Here is a 25,049-nt window from a genome sequence, read left to right on the forward strand (position 1 = left end):
AACCTGTAGCAGATTTGATTTCCCCTGCAAAAGCTGCTACAACAGAACAACTAATCCAAAATGAAGAACATGGTTAGCACAATAACTATATACCATCATCTTTCTTTTTATGTATTTAATATTTATGATTACATATTACATATTTAATAATGTACTATTATTATTTCCACAGCAATGGAAAGCATACATGAAGATCCAAATTTTGTGTCCCTTCGAGAATATTATTGTTATAAACTTCAGATTAGGGACAATGATGAATCTTGGTTATTGCATTTTGCTTGACTCCTACAACAATATATTGTTGATCAATATGTGAAGCTTGAGACACAAAGACTCGACTTCTATAGATTACAACAAGAGGAAATTAGGAGAGAGTTTTTGAAAGGCATAATAGATGCTTTAGGATCAGGTGAGAGTCAAGCATGTAATGTTGGCCAGCGTATCATATTACCACCATCCTTTATTGGAGGGCCAAGAAATATGAGACGTAGATACATGGATGCAATGACATTGGTACAGAAGTATGGTAAACCAGATATATTTCTGACCATGACTTGCAATCTTAATTGGCCAGAAATAAAAGAACACTTAATAGACAAAAAAGAGGCACAAAACATACCAGATTTGCTTGCTAGAGTGTTTCATGCTAAGTTAGAGCAACTTAAAGATGAACTTTTCAAAAAATGCATCTTTGGTGAAGTGGCAGCTTATACTTATATTATTGAATACCAAAAACGTGGACTGTCACATGCACATTTTTTGCTAATTTTAAAGTCAAAATTCAAGATGTATACCCCTGAAGAATATGATAAAATTGTTTGTGCTGAGATACCAAATAAAGAGAAAAATGAACATCTATATAATCTAGTCATCAAACATATGCTTCATGGACCATGTGGTTCACTTGATCCAACAAAGTGTATGCATGAGAAAAAATGGAACTTGCAAGAATAATTTTCCTAAAAATTTCTATGAGGAAACTATCCAAACTATTAATACATAACCTGAATATCGAAGGAGAGATGATGGAGTTCAAATTAAGATCAAATTAGCTCTTTTAGATAGCAGATGGGTTGTACCATACAATCCAAATCTTTTGACTAAATTTGATTGCCATTTTAATGTTGAAATATGCTCTACAATTAAGGCAATCAAATACATTTACAAGTATATTTGTAAATGTCATGATAAAACTAGCTTTTGTGTAGTAAATAATAAACCTGATTCAGAAATTGATGAAATTAAACAATATGTATCAGCTAGGTGGGTTTCTCCACCTGAGGCAGCATGGAGAATTTTTAGATTTTGTATGAGTGAAATAAAGCCAGCTGTTATTCATTTACAATTACATTTGGAGAATTATCAGTTAATGAGTTTCAAAAAAACAGCTGATCTTCAAAATGTTGTAAATAACTATCATTTGAAAAAAAACAATGCTCATTGAATTTTTTTACATGAATAGGACAGATAAAACAGCTCAAGATCTAAATTGTACTTATGTAGAGTTTCCTGATCATTTTGTTTGGTTACCTAAGCAAAAATACTGGAAATTGAGAGAAAGAGGTGAATCAGTAGGTCGAATAATGATTGTTCATCCTTCTGAAGGAGAACGATACTACTTGAGATTACTCTTATCAAAGGTTCGATGTCCAACTTCACTTGATGACTTAAGAACCTTTAATGGAGTTCAAGTAGAAACATTCCAAGAAGCAGCATTAATTTGAGCCTTGTTACAAAATGATAACAGTCAAGAAATTTGTTTACAAGAAGCCTCGCTGTTTCATATGTCCTATGAAATGAGGCGACTTTTTGCAACACTTTTGATTTATTCTTGCCCTAATGACCCAAAGGCATTGTGACAAAATTTTGAATATTCTATGTCAGAAGATTTTGCCAAGTGTTCAGCACTGACACCTGCACAAGTGAAAAGAAAAGTCTTGCAACAAATTGATGAATTTTTGCAATCCATGGGAAAAAGTATACATTCATATAATGTGATTCCCACTGGATTCTCTTATGAAAATATAGAGAATGAAACTCGAGAATTAAGAGCAGAAAGAAACATTGTCATTTCAGAAACTGACTTGAATTCAATTAAGCTACTCAATGAAAAATAGAAAAAAGCATTCATAGTCATATCTGAAAGAATTTACTCAAATAGACTTGGTCTTTTTTTCATTGATGGTCCAGGTGGTACAGGAAAAACATTCCTGTACAGAGCTTTGTTAGCTGATGTTAGATCCAAAGGCTATCTTTCACTTGCTACAGTTACATCAGAAATTGCAGCTTCCATTTTACCAGGTGGAAGAATTGTGTATTCCAAATTTAAAATTCTAATAGATATCTTTGATGGTGTAACATGTCGAGTCAGTAAACAAACTTCTTTAGCTGCAATGATCAAAGAAGCAAAACTAACAATTTGAGATGAAGCACCAATATCTAAAAAAGCAGCAATTGAAGCTTTAGATGATCTCTTAAGAGATTTAATGAATTCAGAAGAAGTATATGGGGGAAAGGTAGTTGTGCTTGGTGGAGATTATAGACAAACATTGCCAGTTGTTCGAAAAGGAACAAAAACTGAAATGATAAATGCATATTTGATAAATTCTCCATTATGGCACAAATTAGAAAAATTGCAATAAACAGAGAACATGAGATCAAAATTAGATCCTTCATTCACGCAGTTTCTTTTAAAAATTGGAGATGGAACACAACAAACAGATGAGAATGATATGGTAAAATTCCATCTTCAATTATAGTTAACTATAATAATGAGACTGATGCAATTGAAAAGCTGATCAATATTGTGTATCCTGAATTTAAAGATCCTTCAAAAAAACTGCATTGCTCACAAAATAGAGCAATTCTAACTACAAAGAATAACTTTGTAGATGAAATAAATGATCAATTGATCAAAAAATTTCGAGGAGATTTGACTGAGTACTTAAGCTATGATGAAACGTTGAATAAAAATCATCAGTCTGAATATATTGATCTCCTGAATACTCTTACAGCTAGCAACTTACCTCCACATAGGTTGCTGTTAAAACCCAATGCCCCAATAATTCTTTTAAGAAATCTTGATCCTACTAAAGGATTATGCAATGGAACCAGACTCATAATAAAGAGTTTGAGCAAGAATGTTATTTGTGCTAAAATTGCAGTTGGTGATTTTTGTGGCAAAGAAGTTTTTATACATAGAATTTCCATGTAGCCACCAAGTGATGAACAATATCCAGTTCCATATAAAAGAACACAATTTCCAATTCGTTTGTGCTTTGCAATGACAATAAATAAAGCACAAGGCCAAACATTAGATTTTGTTGGTATTTATTTGAAAGAGCTAGTGTTTTCACATGGCCAATTATATGTTGCACTTTCAAGGGCCAAAACAGCTTTAGCTGTAAAAGTGCTTATCAAACCAACTTATTTTGATGAATCATGCACTGATCATACTAAAAATATAGTATATAAAGAAGTTCTTGAAGCTTCCTAGATTACATTACCAGGTTTCAATATTCATGGCCTTTTTTGTTTAGAATTTTATTATTTTGTTTAATTGACTATCTAATTTCTCTACGAATATAGGTCATCATGCCTAGACATATATCTTCAGTGCTAGACATTCAGAAAGGAGCAGAAAAATGGACTATTCGAGCACAAGTTGTTCACAGAGGCCACAATCAACTGACTCGTGAAGTTCCGCCTAGGCGAATAATGCGATTTCTGCTCACCGATACTGAGGTTAACAAATACTTTCCTGTTTGTCTGCTCATTGCATTCATATATGAGAACATTTCACAATTTGTATAAAGAACATTTCATGATTTGTCTGCTCATTACATTTACTTAAGAAAAAATCCTTAGTATTCATGTAAGTTTACACATACTATGATAGCACAACTATAGTTTCATTGTGAATGAATAGTCACCTAACTATTAAAGTATTCATACCTATAATTTTAATTTCTGTGTGATAAATATGATGTTAGCCATAAACATGACACTTATGGTTTTAACTCATGATATATATAAAACTAACTTTCTGCAATTCTCATCAGGGAACAAAAGTTTCTGTTGAGACCTATGAACAACACATTAAGGTCTTCAGCAAATTTCTCCAGCCTTATCAAAGATATTATGTTTCTAATGCAACTGTCATTCCTGCTGACCCAACATACAGAGTTGGGACCTATGAATGCTCCTGGATTTTGAACTACAAGACTTTGGTTGAAAATTATACTGAACCTGTGCCGCCTATGTTGCCTTGCATATTTGAGTTGACAAAGTTCTCTGATGTGCACAAATATGCTGATTCAGATAATCTTTGCAGTAATTTTTCTCACATTATTTTTTAATTTGCTTGACAATCATTTGATATTTTATTGATTACGTACACTCATATCAATATTTTTATTTCAGATATTAGAGGTTTTGTGATTCAGGCATTACCAATGAAACGAGCAGATCCAGATTGTACTTCTAGAGACATTATAATAGTGAATGAAGGGTAAAGCAAAACTGAATACTACTTTTTTATTAAGTCATTTTAGATTAATGATAGCTGTTACAATTTTTTGTTATACCTGACAGGAAAAGACTCATGCTTAGAGCTGTTAATCGAGCCGAGTCGAGCCGAGTATTTGGCTGCCGAGCTCGACTCGAGTTTAATTCGAGCCGAGCTCTACTCGAGCTCGTTAGGAAAACGAGCTTTAAAATGTGTTCGAATTCGGCTCGTTAAATGTACATGTGGCTCGAGCTCGAGCTCGAGCTTGACTCGTTTATCACAAACGAGTCGAGCTTCACGAGCTCGAGCTCGAGCTCGTGCAAATTAATCTTAATAAAAACCTATAATTTTTAATTTTTATAATTTTGATTTCTAAAATGACAAATATGCCCTTCATTAACGAGCTCTAACGAGCTACTCGAGTATCAAACGAGCCGAGCTTACTCGGCTCGTTAACTAAACGAGCATGTTTCGAGCTCGAGCTCGACTCGTTAACCAAAATTAACGAGCCGAGCTCGAGCCTTAACGAGTCGAGCTCTAACGAGCTTTCGAGCTACTCGATTGACTTAACAGCTCTACAGTCATGCTTATGACTCTTTGGAATGAATTTGAACATGATGAAGGAAGCAAAATAGCTAACATGATTAGCACTGCCCCTCTAATCATAGCTCTTCGTGTCAAAGTGACCACATTCAATAGTAAAATTTTCATTATGCATTATGATTGCTTTACTGTTTGACTTCTAAATATTTGATATGTTATATTACTAAAAATTTTCATCATTTTTACAGCTCTGTCATTCACTACAAGGTATTCATCTGGCATTCTAATAAATCTTCCACTCCCAGATGACCTCTCTTTCAGGCAATGGTAAATATAATCTTCTTTTTATTTTTTACCATAAAATATTAATTTATTTCACTGGTAAATTTTTTATTTGTACTCTAAACATAACTATTCAGGTATAGTTTGAACAAGGAAGAAATCAGAAATTTGCTTGATGCTAAAACTTACAATGATCCAAACTGTTTACTTCCTCCTCCAAATGAAGAAGATATCAAAGCAATCAGCAATTTTCAAGCATCATTTCCAGTTGTAAGTGCTATTTGTTATTTAAAAATTTCGCTTAAATATAACTATTTTGTCTCCAACTTACATTCAAATACCATTCATACTTGCTTCACTCAGCAAAAGATAGCTTGGGTGCAAGGAACTATCAAACTTGGATATGGATTCACCAAATATTGGAGTACTGCTTGTGTGAATTGTCACAAAATTGTAAATGCTGACATTGACTGGATCATCCATTGTCCTTCATGGAAACAACAAAGTGAAGTTGAACTCAGGTTAGACCATCAACTTATACTTCTAAATTAAACATTATTCTGATTTGTCACCATATATTAATCTGAATTCCTTCACTCAATTAAAGGGCTCGCATTCCAATTATTATAACTGATGCTTCGAGCTCAATGCATTGCATTATATCTGGAGAAGATGCTGAAAAAATGATTGAGTTCACTCCACTACGACTTAAGCAAGCACAAGATGATGTAAGTAAAAATTTTCTGTCTTATATTCAACCATAAATACAAATATACATACAAAACAATTCACTAAACCTAACCAAAAATTTTTTCTGGTGCAGGGCTTTGGAATAGACACTGAACTTAATGATACCTTGAAAAAGTACACAGTGGTCTGTTTTCTGAAATCCTATGAGTCTCTCTTTCAAGGTCAACTCCAAAGAAAGAATACTGTCATTAAGGCTTACACTGCAGCTGAACTATCACATAATCCACTTCCACTAGCACTTCCAGAAAACACTGAAGTTTCTTCTGCACCTGGCAGTTTATCAGCAAAGCATGCAGAAAAATCATCAAAGGATCAAATGTTCACACCAACCACAAAGTTGGTACTTGAAGAAATTGCTACAGCCAGTTCTTGCAAAGAAAGCCGCACATCTACAACCAGTGGAGTAAAAAGAAGTCTTGAGTTTCCAGAAAGCCCATCTCAAAATCAAGCTTTACCAACAGACACACCTGCTAAACATGCAACAAAGGCTCCTGAACAGTTTGCCAAAGAAGCTGCAAAACAGTATAGTCCACCTGGCAATATCAAAGACAGTCCAACAAAGAAAGCTAAAGCTAAGCAAGTCTAATATGGCATAATTCTGTACTTTTGTTAAATCTTTTGTTAATTACCTTAGTGCCTGCCTTCATTGCTTAGACAATATGTTTTGAATTATATTATGATACATTATTCTTTTGACTTAAAAAGTAATGGATCCTAATATAACTATTAATAATTTAACCAACAATGTTGTAATTCAATAGGCAATGAAGCTTATTTAAGCCTCCTAATATGTAACTGTGGCTAGCACTCATGTATGTATTCTATTAAAACATAAATGACTTAGTTTATGTAATGTATGGTTGTGATTTGCATATTATTTACCTCTTGAACCTATATATACATTATGATCTTTTAGCAAATTATCCTCATTGTTACAGGAAATCCAAAAAATAAAAAAAACTCAATAAATAGCAATTTTTTAATCCATAATTTAGTTGGTCATATCAGTGGGTAGGCCGGTGCGTCGCACGGCCAGACCCATGCTAGTACTATTATGAATGAACTATAGGGGTTAAAAATATCATTCATTATATTTTGAAATTCTGATGGAGCATTTTTTAAACCAAAATGCATTACCTTCCATTCATAATGTCCAAAAGGAGTGGTAGCAATCGTTTTATATCTATCTTTTTCTACAATTATTATTTACCAAAAATACATTACATAAAACATGTTTACTAAATATATACTTCTTAGTATCTTAATGTTTGTTTACAATGATTAAAATTTTTATTTTAAAATAAAATCATATGCTTAAGCCTGAAAAGAATTATAAATAAAGATAAAGAAGAAAGAGAGAAGAAAATTGCAAAAAAGGAAAGTATTCAACACCACAAGAGTAAATTGGAAAATGATTATCTAGTTTGACTACAAAGACAAAAGCAAGGTTTTGAAACCCACCCTATTCATCAAATCAAAAAATTTACTGAATCAGGGGTCACTGATTCAATCTTGAATTGACGGTTATTGAATCATAATTGTCACATGACTTCATTAATACATAATATCTAATTAATATTTTAATTAAGTTATCTTATAGTCCAATGAAATAACCTCTATATATACATATTTGGTCAATCAATTAAATTAGAAAATCAAATTCCTTTAAACAAAAAAGAAAGAAAGATAATGAAGTGCTTTGATTCATATTTGATCAATTTTAAATTTAAAAATGATATGTGGATAAGAAACTTGAAATTACATAAGCAATTTGAATTTATAAATGATTTAGATCTAAAGTATAATTTTAGAAATGTAAAAAAAGGGAAAAATATAATTTCACAACAAAGGGATATGTTTTAAAATTAAAAATAAAATTAGACGATTTAACACAAAAAAGATACATAATACATGTATTAATGCTTCATAGACCATCCTTCAATCAGAGCCTACTTAATTTTATTTAAGAATCAACAAAACGGACTACGAATTGACTGGTGTACTAAATGCCATTTTAGTTCAATAGATCACTAGTTTGACTGAATAATTCAACTGATTTTCAAAATCTAGAACGCTTTTTCAACCATTGCAGGTTTGAAGCGTAATTTAGCTCGAAAAGAAGTTTGATCAACAATTTAACCGTGCAATTTGGGTTGAGTTTTGAAACCATGCATAGAAGTTACATGACAAGTCGTTTTGATTAGTTATTAGGAGGTGATACATATATAAATGTCATTAATATAGGGTGTAAATTGAAACTAACCTCTAAGTACAGTGGTAACATTTTATTTAAGCCGATTTAAGATTGACGGGTTAAGAGAAAAGGGGAGCAAAGTGGGACAGTGAGATACTTGAGGGGGCTTTACTGTATTTCACCTTTTTTGAACTATTGCGATAAATAAATAACTCGTAACATAATTTCTTTCTGATTCCCGGATTCCGAAACCCATCGTCCCCCTACTCCTGATTAACACGTCCGGCAGATCCGACTCGTCGCCGGAGAATCGGTGACCGGCTGATACTTCACCGCAGAATTCAACTAAGGGTAAAAATCGGCAACTTTAAGCTGAAATTTGATTAACTAGTAGTGGTAAAACGCAAAATTCCAGTACCTTAAGGTCCAATTGGATTTGTTTTTCTAGGTTTTTGGATAGTTTCGATTATCGCCTTGCAATCCTTCGAGCTCCTCACTGGAACTCCCCCCATCGGTATGCATCTTTCTGGTTTATTTTTGCTTACGAAATAATACTAGTCGTTTTGTTTGAAAGGACATATTGGGTTCTCTGGATCTGATGGTAATTATCGTTTACTTGATGTCAATTTTTGGGGGAAGATTGATTATTTCGAGTGTTCTGTTGAAATTTGAGCTCCTTCTTACTAATATTGTGAAAAGCTATGTACTGATGGCACATGAAATCATTCATTGTGCATGAGGATATGTATGAAAATCAATCTAGATCATGGTTTATTGTCATCTGTTTCGCCGAAACGTACTCAATCATTTCCATTCTCTCTTTTTTAGTAGTAAATGAATGTGTTTTAGGTCATTAATTTGTTGCCAATATTTCCTAATTTGATGTACCATTAGTGTGACTTTGTTGAATGTGGGCATAGTTGAAGTCGTTTTTCTGATTATAGGTCGTGCTTTGGAGGATATTTTGCCATGAATTTTGAAGCGATAATTTTAATTTCTGTGGTTCTTTCATGGTCTAATTGGCAAGGACATGCTAATGGGGGTGGTTGATTTTGGCATTTATGGCTTAAAGGACTTCTTGTCATGGTGAGTGGTGGGAGTTGTGTGAAGGCCAATGAGCATAGCTGTGGGAAAACTGGAGAAAATGAGGGAAGGTTTTCGAAGTGTTTCAATAGACTGTAGAGAGACAGGAAACTTTGTTCCACAAGATTAACTTAACCACTAATATGGAGTTTGAATGACATTTGCTAATTTTTATTACTTTTCTTTTCTAAAAGTCTTTAACATTTTGGTGAGAGATGTTGCATACTTTGCGTATTGAACCATCCTTAGAAAAGTTTAGATATAATAGACTGACGGCATTGTTTACCTATCATGTATATGGTATAATGTATCTGAAGGTGATGATTCAGTTTATGCGATAAAGTAGTTAGTCTATCTTTTTTACTTAATTCTATATGATTTTATATTGAATGATAATTTTAGAATTAAGCTATTTATAAAAAAAAAAGGGTACAATTTCCTTCTCTAATAACATCAGTGGACGTAATAGGTTCACCAATTATTGACACATTTATGACACCAAATTCATCAAATGGACTGGTTAGGTTTGTGATTTGCAACAAGTAGCCTCTTATTGATTACAACATAAGTACAGCACCATATACTCAAAACTATCTGTACTATTTGCATTTGCATGATGTCTATTTGTAGCTCCAAGTAGTTGGCTAGTCAGCCAATTGTTGAATTATTCTCTAGTGATTACCAAACCAAACTAGTACAAGTGTTTTATTTTTAGCTACACTTTGATAGTTTTTGCGATTATCCTAAACTAGAACTGTTGAACTGCTATGTAGATGATCCTGTCTGTCTTGTGTGACTTCACAAGGTTTGTTTGTTTAACTTTATTAATATCTTCTGTACTTTCTACTGATATCTGATAAGTGTTATTTGGTACTTTGCTAGAAGGAAAATGAAGATGGTGGCGGCATTAGTGGTGGCTTTGTTGGTTGCCTCTCAGCTTCCATTAGGCCTCACATTTCCTTCTACAGCCCCTGCATTTCTATGGTCACCTCACCAAGATGGGTATGGTTCTTTTCGTTGGATTTTTGTTTCTTCACTTACCAATGGTGCTTAGTGGCTTATCTCTTCTCCTGACTATTTGGTAAAGCTTAGCTTTTCTTTTAGTTATATGTGTCTGGTGAAGAGGTTTTTGAAAATGTTCCTCTATATTATATTCTTTCAATCCTTGAAATGTCAATATTTAAAGATGCTTTGTTGGATTTTTTATTTTTGGGAATCCTTTTGTCCAATTTGGAATTTACATTGACCACGAACTTCGTATTGAAGCGATTGAGGGGAAAATTTCATTAACCTTGACAATATAAATACAGCTCTAAGTAGAACACCTAAGCAATTTTGTATCACTGAGTAGAGCCTTGGATCATGTTGGTAGTGGCCATTGGCAGTTGCAAGCATCTTATGGGATGATAGGGGATGGTAATGGATTTTGATGATTGTATATGAAGCTAATGCGTATCCGAAGGGGTATAGAGATGAATATTAGATTGTGGATAAGAAGGATTTGTCTTGGTAGCCAGAGCTGAGAGCAGAAGAAATCTTCATCAATTATAAAAGGATCAAAAGCAAATGCTGACCTTTAACAAATGGAAGGCAATAAGTGGCTTATAGATTTTGGGGAATGCTTTCTTACATAGTCAAACATGCCTCTTGCTCATGTCGTAGTTTTTTTTTTCAATGCATTTTTTATTGAATCAAAACCTGTGGTTAGAGTGGAAAACCGTCAGCCACTCTGCTTTTATTAGAAAAGGGAAAAAAGAAAAGAACCCAAAAGCCATACTCATTGCATAATGAAGCATCTTAAAGAAAGGTGAAGAGCTCTTATTTCCTCATTGTTTTTGCCCTTATTGTTAAAGCAGAAAGGATATTTGTTGAAGATATGTTTCCACGACACTTGAGCGTAATTATTTCCAGCTCATTGGCGTTTGCAAGACGAACCTTGAGATTTGTAGTTGGTGGCCTTAGGATGAAGAAAATGTTCTTATGTTGATAATAGGCTATGAGTAAGTTTTATACCTTCCCTTTAAATTGAGGGTGGGGATCCAGGTCATGAAGCGGGATATATATGAGGAGGAATAAATTTTTGGGCAATTTTCAATTTAGTATCAAACTTCAGATAGCTGATGAACTGCAACTTAATGGAGGAGTTACTGGGATGTACTTGAACTAATGTTGTATGATGTTTGGGGAACCGTGAATCTGAGACATGTAACAGCTAATTGATTTAAGGAATAGTGTAGTGAAAAATTTCCTCTTCTCCTTCTGGTCATCAGTGCAAGGTTTAGATGTTGGCTGCTTTCACAATTGAAGTATATCGGTGTCCTATATACCTATTGGGTTTTCTTTTTCTACTTAGAAGAAATGGGAAAAACTCAAAGAAAACTAGGATAGAAGAGGTCTGGGGATAACATCTACCTTTGCTCAGTCAATAGGAGAATCTAATCCTTAGCTAATGTAAATCCCACAATATTTCAGAAAGCTAAATATTATATCTCAATTTTAACCTTTTTGGATAAGCTCTTTTTCTCCCTCTATAATTGAAGTCCAGATCATATTGGCCTAGATATCTGGTAGTTGATTTGATATTGTGCGATGTTTGTACATACATACATATAATATATATGTGTGTGTGTGTGTGTGTGTTATTAGAGGGTCTTGGTGGGCCCCCTTTTCAACCATTACAGCTGGCGTCGACCAGCTTTGCGATACGGACGGACACCAAGAAGAACGCAGGCAGCGGAAATGCAAAAGAAAAGAGCAAAGATTCCCGACCTAACCTAAACTTATGTAGATATCTTTGTCTCTAGGTTACTGGATTTGGGCATTGGTTTAGCAATAACTAGTAATAGATCTGGCTGTAACATTTTGTTAAAGTTGGGCAGTGTAGTTTAAGTACTAGAGGTAAAATCTGTAAGCCGATTGGAACTAGGGATAGTATTAGCTATTCTCCTCTCCCATTGTTACCGTTGGGACGATCTATGATATGGTGTAGGTTTCTGGATCATTCTCTTTTTGATATGTTATCCTGCATAGTCAAGAAACTGAGTCCTGGGGATCCTTGAGTAAAAGTTATGTGAGAGTCTAAGCCTTGTAAGAGGAAAGGGGAGGGCTTGAGAGTTTGGAATAGGCATCTCATGGTTACATGGGTATAGTCAAGAAACTGGTCCTGGGTAGGGGTGGCAATTTCTGACACGACCCGAAAACACGACACGAACCTAACACGAAATTAATGGGTTTGGATTGAAGTTTTGGGGGTTCGGGTCAGAATCGGGTCGAACCCGATGAACCCGAAAAGAAAACAGGTCAATTTCGGGTCAACCCGTGGTGACCTGATATGACCCGTTTACAAATTTATTAAATTATTTTATCTAACTAAACTAAATCATTCTTTTTTTTCTAAGGCATTAATTACTTAATCCTAAATGAATTTATTTACCTTGTATGAAGTTAAAATTATTATATTTGGACAAATAATATAATTCTTTTTAATTTATTTTATATTTGGTTTGGAATAAAACACTTTTAGGGTGTTTAATTTATTTTGGATTTGATTTGAAATTATTTATTTAAATTTTTATTACTTGATGATGTAATTAATTTTGTGAGAAATTGATTTTATTAGAATTTACAGTGATAAATTAATAAATTAAAATTAATTTACGGGTCATTTCGGGTCGACCCGCCAACCCAAAATTTTCGGATTCGTGTTAGATATACTGACCCGTCACGGGTTGACGGGTCGGGTTCGGGTCAACAGATTTTTTTGACGGGTCGGGTCAAGACCCAACCCGCCAACCTGATTGGACCCGAATTGCCACCCCTAGTCCTGGGGATCCTTGAGCAAAAATTATGTGAAAGTCTAAGCCTTATAAAAGGAAAGGGGATGGCTTGATTGTTTGGAATAGGTATCTCATGGTTACTTGGGTAATTTCGTGACTGGGTAAACTGTATGTTAGCTTTTTCCCTTTTTTTGTTGAACTTGGTCATTATAGTTTAAGTTCTAGAGGTAAAATCTGTAAGCTGATTGGAACTGGGGATATCAATAGCTATTCTCTTCTCCCACTGTTACTGTTGGGTCAATCTATGATATGGTGTAGGTTTCTGGATGTTTCTCTTTCTGATATGTTATCCTGCTTAGTCAAGAAACTGTCATGGGGATTCTTGAGTAAAAATTATGTTTTTCACATTTCTTTATTGCATAAACAGCATCCATTTTGTTGTTATTTCTTGTTTTTAAAGGAAAAGATGAACCATGAAGTCCTACCATTCTAGGTTCTACTGAAAGTCTATGCCTCATAAGAGTAAAGGGGAGGGCTTGAGAGTTTGGAATAGGTATCTCATTGTTACTTGGGTAATTTTCCGACTGGCTAAACTGTATGTTAGTTTTTTTCCCTTTTATAAATTGCCTTCGTGAAGTTTGTTAAAAAAGTCACCTGTTATACCAACGTTTGTTCTTTTTGTGAAATTAAGAGCACTTCTCGACGTTTATTAAAAGATCACCTGTTTTACTGATTATTTTATGTGAAATTAAGAGCATATACACATGCCAAGAAATTTTCTGTGTTTTGTGTCCTCAAATGCTACATAGATAAGAAGCTGTTCTTTGTTTATTGAGCATAAGTGCTACAGAGATTAAACGACAAAAAGATCTTATCAAATGGTGCTTAGAGTACTCATTTGTGTTTTCCTCTTACCCTATGTGTCATCTGTGTGTGGATTGGTTTAAAAAAGTCCATGATAATCCTATCCGTATGAATCTGATAGTGATTTTGCACGATGCAGATATAGTAGTAGAGATGTAGAAGCTGTAGATTACAGAACCCTCATCGCAAAGGATTTGGCCAAATCTGTGATGTCTGAAGGTGGCTGGTCAAGTTTACTGGTACTCTTCTGCACTGTACCTCTAGTTTACTGCCGTTTTTTTTCCTTATTTGTTTCCTCCTTTTGCTGCAACTCTTGCGGAGTTTTCACCCTATTTACATACATGTTATCAATTCTTCTAATGTTTCTTTTTCCATCAGTGCTCAGGAAAAGAAACTCCACAACCTTTGGATTTTGCTCTTCTTTTTGTTGGAAAAGAGGTAAAATTCCTTGTGTGATTAGAACGAACATAAGATTTGCTTATGTAGCTTTTGTGCTTTCAGTTTCCGTTTCTTGCAGAAACTCCAAAACCTTCATTTATACTCTGTATACAATTAGGATGAATATATTCACATATTAATTTCTGGAGGTTTCTCTTTAGAAATTACAATAGTTTTTCACCTGAGTAGTGTGAAAATGATATGTTCACAAGTAATATATGTTGCTTAATGGTCTTATAAGGGTGTGATGGATAGTGTGTCTGAGATGGGGGCAATATGAGATGATAATGGCAGATGAATATTGTTGGCATCAGTGTGACTTAAATTGATGCATTGAGAGTCACCAATGTTGTGTGAGCCTTTATTAGGGCAGTGTTGATCCTGCATCTCAAGCTCTTTAAGTTACTTTTCTTCCTCTAACTGGCACTTACGAACTCTTTCATGCGTAGTTACAATCCGTGGATATTTCTATGACCAAGAAAGCAGACCCTATGCTTGTGGACTTGCTCAAGGTACTTATAATAGCTGGAATAGGGAATTATTATTTGTATATGAAGTCAATCACATTAATATCTTGCTTGTAATTATTATTTGATTCTGACTACCAGGTCTCTTTTGGGAACTCCAACTTTTCCATGGCCTTCCCATATGTTGCTGCAACAGAGGAGAACAAAGCTCTGGAAAGCTCTTTGATTTCAGAGTTCGAAGGTACTTGTGGCAGTGGTTTAGGAATGCATGATATTGCTGTCCTCAATACGTGCTCTTTGGAGGGTGAAAGGTTTGAGAAACTTGCTGATATTCCTGCTGTTCGGGTAAATGAAATGGGCAATTCTTGTATCATTTGTTTAGGTGTTCATTTTTTCTGTGGGAAGTATGTAATGGTTTGTTTAATCCTGTGACATGAGTAGGATTACCTGGCTTTCAAGATGGAAAAGAGAACCATGGGACAGGCGAATCTGATCGTGGTTTGCCAGGGTGGATCCCAGACTGATCTAGAGTCTGAACATCCACTTTCTGAGGGTATAATTATAAACACCTTGGGCTATGCTTTCGGTTTATATAACTTCTGTTTAACAGAATAGTCACTTACCTTGAAAAGCTGGTGTAAACTGACTGAACCCTTCTGCAGCTCAACTTTTATCTCAGCTCATCAGCTCTGTGGAGCATTTAAATGCTAAGTATACAGTTCTCTATGTATCCGATCCTAATGGCTCCATCGAGAATCGTTCCCACCAGGATCTGAGAAGATTTCTAGCTGAAGGCAAAGGATCAACCAACTCAACATGTGATGGAGTTTGTCAAATAAAGTCATCACTTTTGGAGGGCCTCTTAGTGGTAAGTCAAAGTTTTCTGTCCATAGACTCTGGCATTTGATATGTAATCTAAAGATATGATTGCCTAACAGTTCAGGATTTATCAATTTCTTGAATTATCGTTGTGTATGTATTGGGTCCTCTCATTCTACTAACAAACTGTTAAACTCGTTTGATCTTCAACTAACCCATTTGCTCATTGTAATGTTTCAGGCAATAGTTTTGCTCATAATTCTGATATCAGGCCTTTGCTGCATGGCTGGAATTGATACCCCGACAAGATTCGAGACTCCACAAGACTCTTAATTGGGAGGCCTTTTGCTGTATAATTTTCCCATTTGTTTGTGGTGACATCGGTAATTGGCAAGATGGATGTATTTATTATAGCAATAGAACTTTCCTACATTTGTATGCTAGGACGGCCTTGTAATTTTTGATTACTTTGCTTAAACGGAAGGTGATACCACTTTACTTGTATTTGTTAGTGGAATTTGACGTTCAATAATACAAGGTGTCTTCATTTCGCTCTATTTGGTACTTTTTTCTGTCTGTTTAGGTTAGGATTAAGCTTTCCTATACTAGTAGTATAAAGGTTTCTTCTTACACAATTTTACTCAAGAAAAAAAAAATTAATTTAGATAAAGGTTATGTAAGAATCTCTCCATTAGGATTCGAACACTTAAATACGTTAATCCCCGAGCATTTTAGTACGAGCAGCACAAACTTAAAAAAAGCTTCCCATTTGGATTCTTTGGTAAGAATCTCCCCCAAGTATTGTCCTACAATTTTGGCAATTTGCAGACTCCGTGGGAGAAAAATGCAAAAGTTCGATGGGTGAATTGCTTTATAGGGCTAAAATAGAATGTAATTAATGCATTGATAATTAGGAGGGGAAATTTCTATGGACATACCAAAGTAAGAAGTGTAATATAATAAAGGTTCAGTCGTTAGACATTAAAAAGGGTTTTAGGTGTTAGTTTTTTTCAAAAAAGTATACTTAATTCGAAAAAGTGTCTAAATGCAGAGGGTAATATAGAGGGTGGATTATTGGTGACTATTTATATTTATACCTTTTTTGAGTTGGAGATATTGAATTGAGGACCTTCTACCAACAATTCTTCTCATTTTACTATCCAATTCAATCAGATTAATAGTGACTACGTGCATTAACATGATAAATTATATATAATTTAGGCATATCTATTGGGCACCAGTTAAAAAAAATTCATAAAATAAACGGAGTAAAGGGAGTACGAAGAAAAAATAGATTTTTTGACACAAAAAAAAAATGATTGGAATTGCAAGTGGGATCAGGTCTCTGTGCTCTATTTTAACCTTAGGAACTTTGCTAAATCTGTTAGTGCTTAATCTTTGATGACATAATTTAGGACTTCATTGAGCCGATACATGATATGGGCCCAAAACCTCCCCAATGATAATTGGGTTCACAACCTCCCAAGAGAATATATATATATATATATATATATATATATATTTGTAATATATAATTTTCTCGGGTTTACAACGTCAAATATCACTTTTTCAAGTACAATATGCAATGGACAAATAAATGCATAGGATTTTTGGTTTATTATTATTATTATTATTTACTTCCAAGTTAACCTTCCATACAAGACTTTCCAAGCATTTAGTCATTTTATAACTTTGTATGATGAAGGGTTATTCAACTCTAAACCAAATACTAAGAGTAATACAAATCAACTCCTAGTTTCTTGATGTGTCAAATAATTTTTCAGTGCTAAATTCTATGGAAGGAGTTTACTTAACTATTTTTTTGCCAAAATCTCTTAACTAGTTATCATTTGTCATTATCATTAACAAATTAATATCAAATAAAGCACGAAATTTAAAGCCTAAGATTATTCTAGTTAAGGATGAAATTGGGAAAGTAGGAAAAGTAATCACAGAAACATATTCACTTTATACTTAGTTTAGGAAACTTTTGGGACAAGTACATAATTTCAAAAAAATTGAGGGGCAACTTATTATTTTTTTTTCATTTCTGCTTACTACTACTACTGTTTCTACTTGTTTCCTCCATAAGCACCGGCACCACCACAAAGACCGGTGGCAACCACCACAAAGTAGTATCAAAAAAGTAATATATAATAGAAAATCACCAAATACAGCAAAAAAAAAATCATTAAAAAAACTCATTTTTCTATGTGTTTTAATTTTTTGAGTTTGTTAAATTTTGTATATTACTCAGTTAATAGTTATTGGAACTTAAAGAAATAAAAAAAATGAAAATATGATATTTGTGAAGAAGAAATAGTAATATAATAAAAAGTAAGATAAAGAGTGGAGTAGTAATTAGGGCAGAAGATCCGTTGTGAAAGAAAATGCTAATCTGACAAATTTATTAACATATTAATTCCTATGTCAAGGGCAAGAACAATCATTGGTTGACATAAACAAAGTAGGATTTTTTAAGCAGAGTCCATGCCCTTGTTAATACATCTAAATCATGAGAAATTTTATGTTGATCCAAAGCAACTATTTGGCATGCCTAGTAGTTGCTCTCGAACCAATAGAAGAGTTCCATATGAATATATAAGCGCTCCACTTGGTCCTGCATAATGTGTCAAGTAAACCCCACTTAGTATGTGACTTAGCAAATAGGATATTTATATAGCCACGTAGACCTTTCTCATTAGTTCTAAAGTCTTGTAGTTGCTCCGAATTGACATAAATTTTCTCTCTGAATCACATCTAAATTATCATGTAAATACACATTATATTTATTATACTCTCTGAATTGTGACACTTTCTCAAATTAATTAGTCTCTGTTTGGACTAGGCATTTATTGAAAAACTAATATTAAAAAATACAATGTTATAGTAACATATCCAAAAAAAAATTCAAAAACACCTCATAAAACTCCAAACACATCTCAACCTCACCTAATAAGAATAAAAAAAAATAAAAACAAAACAAGTCCTACCACCTTGTTTTCTTCCACGTACCACTTCCGCCACCCCTCTCCACTCCTCTCTCCTCTTTTCCCACCACCGCCCCTTCCCCCTCCCCTCTCTTCTCTCCTCTCTCTTCCCTTTCCTCTCCTTCCTTTCTCTTTCGTGCTCCTCCCCCTTCCTCTTCCCTCTTGATCGTGAGAAAAAGAAGGGGGTGTAGGGAAAAGAAGGGAAGGGAAGGGAAGGGATTGGAAAAAGGAGAAGAGATGGAAGAGAAAGAGGGAGGAGAAAGGAAGGGGGACGATATTGCTGGTGGAAGAGGGGTAGTAGGTGGATGGTTGTGGTAAAGGAGGACTAAAAGGCTTCGTATGGATCAGACATTTTTGGAGGATGGTTTTCAAATACTACACTATAGCATTGTATATAAAAAAAATTTTACTATAATCATTTGTTGGGGTGCTTTTAAAATTTAAAATTTTATTAAAGTATTTTTTTAAAATTGAAAATTACACCACCCCACCTCCACTCCCTCCTCCCTCTTCTTTCCCTTCCCTTTCCCTCTTCCATACTTCCCCTCCCCTTTTTCTTCTTCCCTTTAGTCGTGAACAGAGGGCATGAGGTAGAAGTCCCAAGAAGAATAGAAATTTCAATTTCCTTAAGCACACTAAAATTAAAATGACCAGAAATCCTTAAACTATGCACTTTTAATGTGTTCAGGAGTCAGTCGAAGACAAAAGTTAGATCAAGGGCCGAAACTTGATAATGGTGATAGTTTAAGGGCTCTCTAGGTCTTTTACTCTTATAGAAAGGAAATTTTATTATAACTTGTAGAGTAGAAGGTGTTCTCTATAGTTAGCCCAAAAATAGAAAACATTACGGGTAAATTCTTAACCACGAAAAATGAAAGAAATCAAACACCCTAAAGTTTCTATGTAAAAGAAAAAAAAAGAAAAATTCTTTTCATTTTATTAAAACAGTATGTTAATGTATAGAAAAGGTATGAGAACAATCCTATAAAAAGTGGACATATGATAAAAAATCAAAAAAATAAAAATAATGAAAATAAAAGTTTTCTTTCTTTGAAAGTATATATCTAGATCCATTTGTTTACAAATTTCATTATTCTTTATTTTCAAAGAAATATGCTTTCCCAATAAGTTGAAAAGCCAAGTTCCATGTGCAAAGCAACATACATAAGAATCTCAAAATGATGTTATCAATTTATAAAATATCAAATTTTTACTATAAGCAAAGGAAAATGTCATGTTACAATTCATACATTTTAGTTAAGTTTCAAGTGATTACCATTGTCTCACATAACCGAACAAAAATCCATGAAGTTTTTTCCTTTTTTCTTTTTAATGAAATATAACATTAATCTATAAACTTATCAAGTTTTATAACAAGAACCAATAGAAAATATAAAAAAATTCAAAGAGTTTAATGAGTTTAATGGTTGGGTTTTGAGGACAATACTAAGCAAAATTTTTCCGTATTCATTAGTTAACTTTACTTCAAACTAGTTATATGTAAATCTTCATGAACTAAATGAAGCACAGGTTCATCGTATTTCTTTCTTACACAATCTAAAATATTATGGCTTCTAGCTGTAATGAGTGTTTGGTTCATCAAAGATATGTAAGCACTGACATAACAAAAATGTGATGCTATAGCTAGAATAATGAGTGACAAAAAATAACGAGTTTTTGGTTCTAAAATAATGAGTGTCTGTACATTTTACCTTTTTTTGTTATCATTTTCGTCTTTACTGAGATGTTATAAAAAATAAAAGGTAAAATCAATTTACAAGTATATATATAGTTGTATGACCAGCAGTATGGAATAGTAGATATCTTTCATATTCTTTAATGTCTCATTTTATGATGAAGGACAAAACTTTGTCGTCAAAAGAATAAGGCTATTGAGTGTCTGTACATATTATAAGAAAGCCATGCCTAAAAAATGAGGCTATTGAGGCTTATGGAACAAATACCAAAAAAAAAAACTGTAAAAATATTCATATCACGTTTCAAAAATCAATTACCTTTTAGATTTTCTTAAAAAATGAAAAGAGAAAAAGAAAACATTTGAAGGGCTGGCACATTTAAGGGTTGCATTTGTTTAATGCGACAACGCTTTATATTGTCATTGTCACCGTTTTAAAATTAGTTGTATGTAATTTTAATGGTTTTCCACTCGTACTTGCCAATCATTTAGAGGCTATAACCACTCAATTTTGAATAGGGATAATTACAATTTATCCCCCGATTAGGGGGTAAATGCACTTAGTTAACCTAAACAAAAGGAATAAAAATTTTGCCCCACTAATGTAAAAGTTGTCCTACTTCTTAACACCATAAATTTCTTTTTTTTTTTCACCATTTTTATCCTTACTAAGATGTTACAAAAATAAAAAGTAAAATCAACTTACAAGTATAATCCAATTGTAGCACCAGTAGTTCAAAATGGTAGATATCTTTCATATTTTCTAATTTCTCATTTTATGATGAAATACAAAACTTTGTCATTGAAATATGATGCTTTTGAACTTAGTTCCATAAAGGTGATATAGCCACAGATTATAAGAATGCCATACTTAAAAAAGAGGTTGTAGAGGCTTATGGATCAAATACCAAAAAAAAACTGTAAAAATATTCATATGGTGTTTCAGAAATCAACTAACTTTTAGATTTTCTAAAGAAAATGAAAAAAAAAAATCTGACGGGCTAGCACATTTAACATGGTTGCATTTGCTTAATGCAACATCCTCTTATATTGTCATTGCCATAGTTCTGAAATCAATCTATATAATTTTAATGGTGTTTTTACTCCTACTTGCCAATCATCTAGAGGCTATAACTGCTAAATTTTGAATAGGGTCAATTACACTTTACCCTCTCCCCTGAATTAGGGGATAAATACACTTAGTTAATCTAAACTAAAAGAGTGAATTTTCCCCCACCAATGTAAAAGATGTTTTACTTCTTAATGTAAGACTTGCCTCTTTTTGAGGCAATTATGACCCACATGATTGATTCTAAAGTGATTGATATCATATTTAATTGATTGACATTTTTGTTAATAATTAATTAGCGTATCCCATGATATAAGGATTGGTGATTGACATCTTGATTAATTGATTGACATTTTTGTTAATAATTAATTAGTGTCTTCCATTTGTTAATGATTGATTGATATCTATTGTTAATTGATGTCTTATTCAATCAGCTAATCAATCAAATCAATCAATTAGTCAGAAAATATTATTTCAGTTATGAATTTTGGCAAGATTTCCTTGATGAAAGCAAACCCTAGGGATTTTTGTATTTACCAGTAAGGGTCCCTAGCCTAACTTATAAATAGCCTGTGGTATTCTATCAATTGTACACTTTTTTTTATTAGGCATAGGTTAGAAGATCCTTACTCTAAATTCTCCTTCTACTTTTTCTTCTTCTACAAATTTTTTTTTTGTTAGAATAGATAAGAAGGAGTCAAAGACATAAGAAGAGATCAACTTGTACTTGACAATAATGGTTAGAGGTAAGTATATTTAGATTTCCGCTGCTAGTACATTCACATGTACATAGTTAGTTTTAATATGTGGTATCAGAGCCAACCTCTAACCATGTTGTTCTGCTTATAATTTCATGATTTATTGGCAATCTGATAAAAGTTTTAGAGATTCGTATCAAGTTTGAATGAATCGAATTTAATTTGCCATGGGATCTATGGTCCATTTTCTCAATAATTGAGATTTATTGACTAATCCTATGTATATGTATCATTCATATGATATCTTATTTGGTTATGCAGTTCACCAAATTTTCTCCAATAATCTGGTATGATTGCAAATAATTTAAATGTTTCTTGGACTTACATATTTATGATTGTAAGGGTTATATGTATTGATTGTTATTATCAATACAATATAACAATTCGAGAAACATATAAAGAGTTATTATATTCAACAATCAAAAAACTAATATCATATTAATCTATGCAAGATAATTGGTTGACTTTATATGAATGGATATGCAAGTTTATTGAATTTCTACTACCTTATTATGAGATAAACATCTAAAGGCATGATTTCAATATGAATTTGTCTTCATATTCCTGTTGTTATTTGAAATTATGTAGTATTTGGTGCATTATGTTTATGTTCATTTATTTCATATTATAATGTCAATATTAGTATGGTTGATTATATTTACATTTCAGAGAATTTCCTTTATAAAGTGTGTCTAGCATTTCAATTATTTGATGCATGAAATATTTTAATCACATAAAGGGTGGTGGTTAAAAAATAAATATAAAAAAAGGAAATTATGAAATTCTTTTGTCAAAATATAGATTTCTGACTATTTTGATATCCTTATAAAGTCTAGCACACTTTATGTTTGAGAGTAACCATAGCATCTCAAACATTGGTGTACCACAATTTTGATCACATATAGTTTAGTGATTAAAATCAAGAATTTCTAGTCAACAAATTGACTACTTATTTTCTATGAATTTTCGTTAGAATTTTTCTTACATCATATATTTGGGAGTAGTCACAACATCTCAAATATATGGTGTAAATAACTTTAATCACATAAGATTAGGTGATTATAAAAGAAAAGGAAAATTCAATAAAATTCAGTCAACATAAAGTTTTTTTTGACTGTTGAAAAATAACAAGATGTCATGCTAAGAATTTCACTTTTACATTATATATTTGGGAGTAGTCACAGCATCCCAAATATTTGATGAGAAAAGTTTTTCATCACATACAGTTTGGTGATTGAAGTTATGAATTTTTAGTCAACATATTGACTACTTGATAATTTTTCTTATAACGCCATATACTTAGGAGTAGCCACAACATTTTAAGTATATTAGTGTTTGGAGAAATTTTGTATTTCTTTTTCACATATTGCTGAGTGAATAAAGAAATTTAAAAAATGACATCTATATCAAGTGGCAATTAATTCATTGAGATAGTTATCTGGCCTCATAGGGAGGTAGTTATTTTCATGAGATTAATTGATATAAGATGGTAAATTAGACAATCAATTAAGAGATATTTCTATGCCCATAGGTACGAATTGTTTCTTTAATTCATTGTTCTAGATTACTAGTCTTATGATTAAGTAAAGTAAATTCTATGCATGTTTGCAACCTTTGTCCACAGAAAGGTTTGAATTTACTATTTGAATTGATATAAGGTTGATTCAAAATCAAGGTACAAATTTCATAGCTTTTTTATGATATAGTTCTTAATTGTTAATTCGGTGCCAATGATTTTATGGTTCTTATTAGCTTGATTTTTAAATTCATTCTCTTTTGTTTTTGGTGCAAGTTTTAAATTAGCACTTTATGAGAATGAACAAACCATTCTCATAATGTGGATATATTTGCTAATATGGAGGTTGAGTATGAGAATTGGGAGCAATTTAATAGTTTGATCATTCTGTCTCATATTCATATAAATTAGGGTTCAAACCCTAATTATTTAACTAGCACCATTAGAAGACTTTCTTTTGTGACACTTAAATATTGAAGTGTATTTTAGCTCATTTCTTAGATTTGAGAATTTTGCTATATCATCAATTAAAGTCCCATCAAATTGAGATTGAGTTATTTCTATAGCATTTCATTCTTGATTCTTTCATGCAGAATTTTTTAACCATTCAAACCATTATAACACAGATAAAGATATATGATTAATTACTTGTTTTAACCGTGTGTATTAAGAAAGGATAAAGAGCTTAAGAAATAAGAGAAACTTAACCTTCATGAAAGAAGAAATAGAAAGAAAGGTAATTTTGTTCTCATTAAATCAAACAACGATAGAGACCAACGTTATTTGTAAAAGAATGATATTTGATACTCTACTTTGAAAGAAAGTAACTCAAAAGAAAATCTCAATTGTTGAGTGTTATAAATTGTGATATATTTGATAAATTGTGATATATTTGGTGAATTGGCTAAAGCTGTTAATTTACGCTATCAGTATAATAAGTTTCTGATTATATAAAAAGTGAACAAAAGTTTCTTTATAGAAACTAAAAAATGTTCACATAAAGATAAGTGATGTATTATTGCTCATTTTAAGAAAATTTGTTATTTTTTAAGACATTATTTTCTTGTTACTTTAGAATTTCTATTTTCAAATTAATTACTATTGGGTATGATTAATAACCTCATTATTCAATAGTAGATTTTGAAAATAGTGAAGTTATTAATTCTAAAGTTTTCTGTACCATCCTTTGAATTGAGCAATATACTGCACTTGACCACAATACTTATATTGATAGCAGGTATGTTTATCACTGGGGAAACTCCTTAAATTTTGGCATAAGAGATTGAGATATGTCTCT

The 25,049-nt window shown here is 32.7% G+C and overlaps 1 protein-coding gene across 4 annotated transcripts; it reads left to right on the forward strand.

The window, feature by feature from the left end:
- The first annotated feature begins 8,415 nt into the window (after window positions 1-8,415).
- Window positions 8,416-16,280, forward strand: LOC113736582 (uncharacterized). 4 transcript variants are annotated; one of them, XM_027263629.2, is made up of 11 exons: window positions 8,470-8,627; window positions 8,725-8,790; window positions 10,133-10,164; window positions 10,242-10,361; window positions 14,139-14,238; window positions 14,378-14,437; window positions 14,887-14,949; window positions 15,046-15,249; window positions 15,346-15,457; window positions 15,567-15,772; window positions 15,964-16,280. In XM_027263629.2, exons 3-11 carry the CDS (start codon window positions 10,133-10,135, stop codon window positions 16,054-16,056), a joined length of 990 nt encoding a protein of 329 aa, XP_027119430.1. In that variant the 5' UTR covers window positions 8,470-8,627; window positions 8,725-8,790; the 3' UTR covers window positions 16,057-16,280. The 4 variants fall into 4 exon arrangements, with proteins under 4 accessions (XP_027119432.1, XP_027119430.1, XP_027119431.1 ...); XM_027263630.2 differs by having other exon boundaries at window positions 10,245-10,361; XM_027263631.2 differs by lacking the exon at window positions 10,133-10,164 and having other exon boundaries at window positions 8,416-8,627.
- Window positions 16,281-25,049: the final 8,769 nt, after the last annotated feature.

This window comes from Coffea arabica, chromosome 3e (genome assembly GCF_036785885.1).
Source record: "Coffea arabica cultivar ET-39 chromosome 3e, Coffea Arabica ET-39 HiFi, whole genome shotgun sequence".
Lineage (NCBI taxonomy): Eukaryota > Viridiplantae > Streptophyta > Magnoliopsida > Gentianales > Rubiaceae > Coffea > Coffea arabica.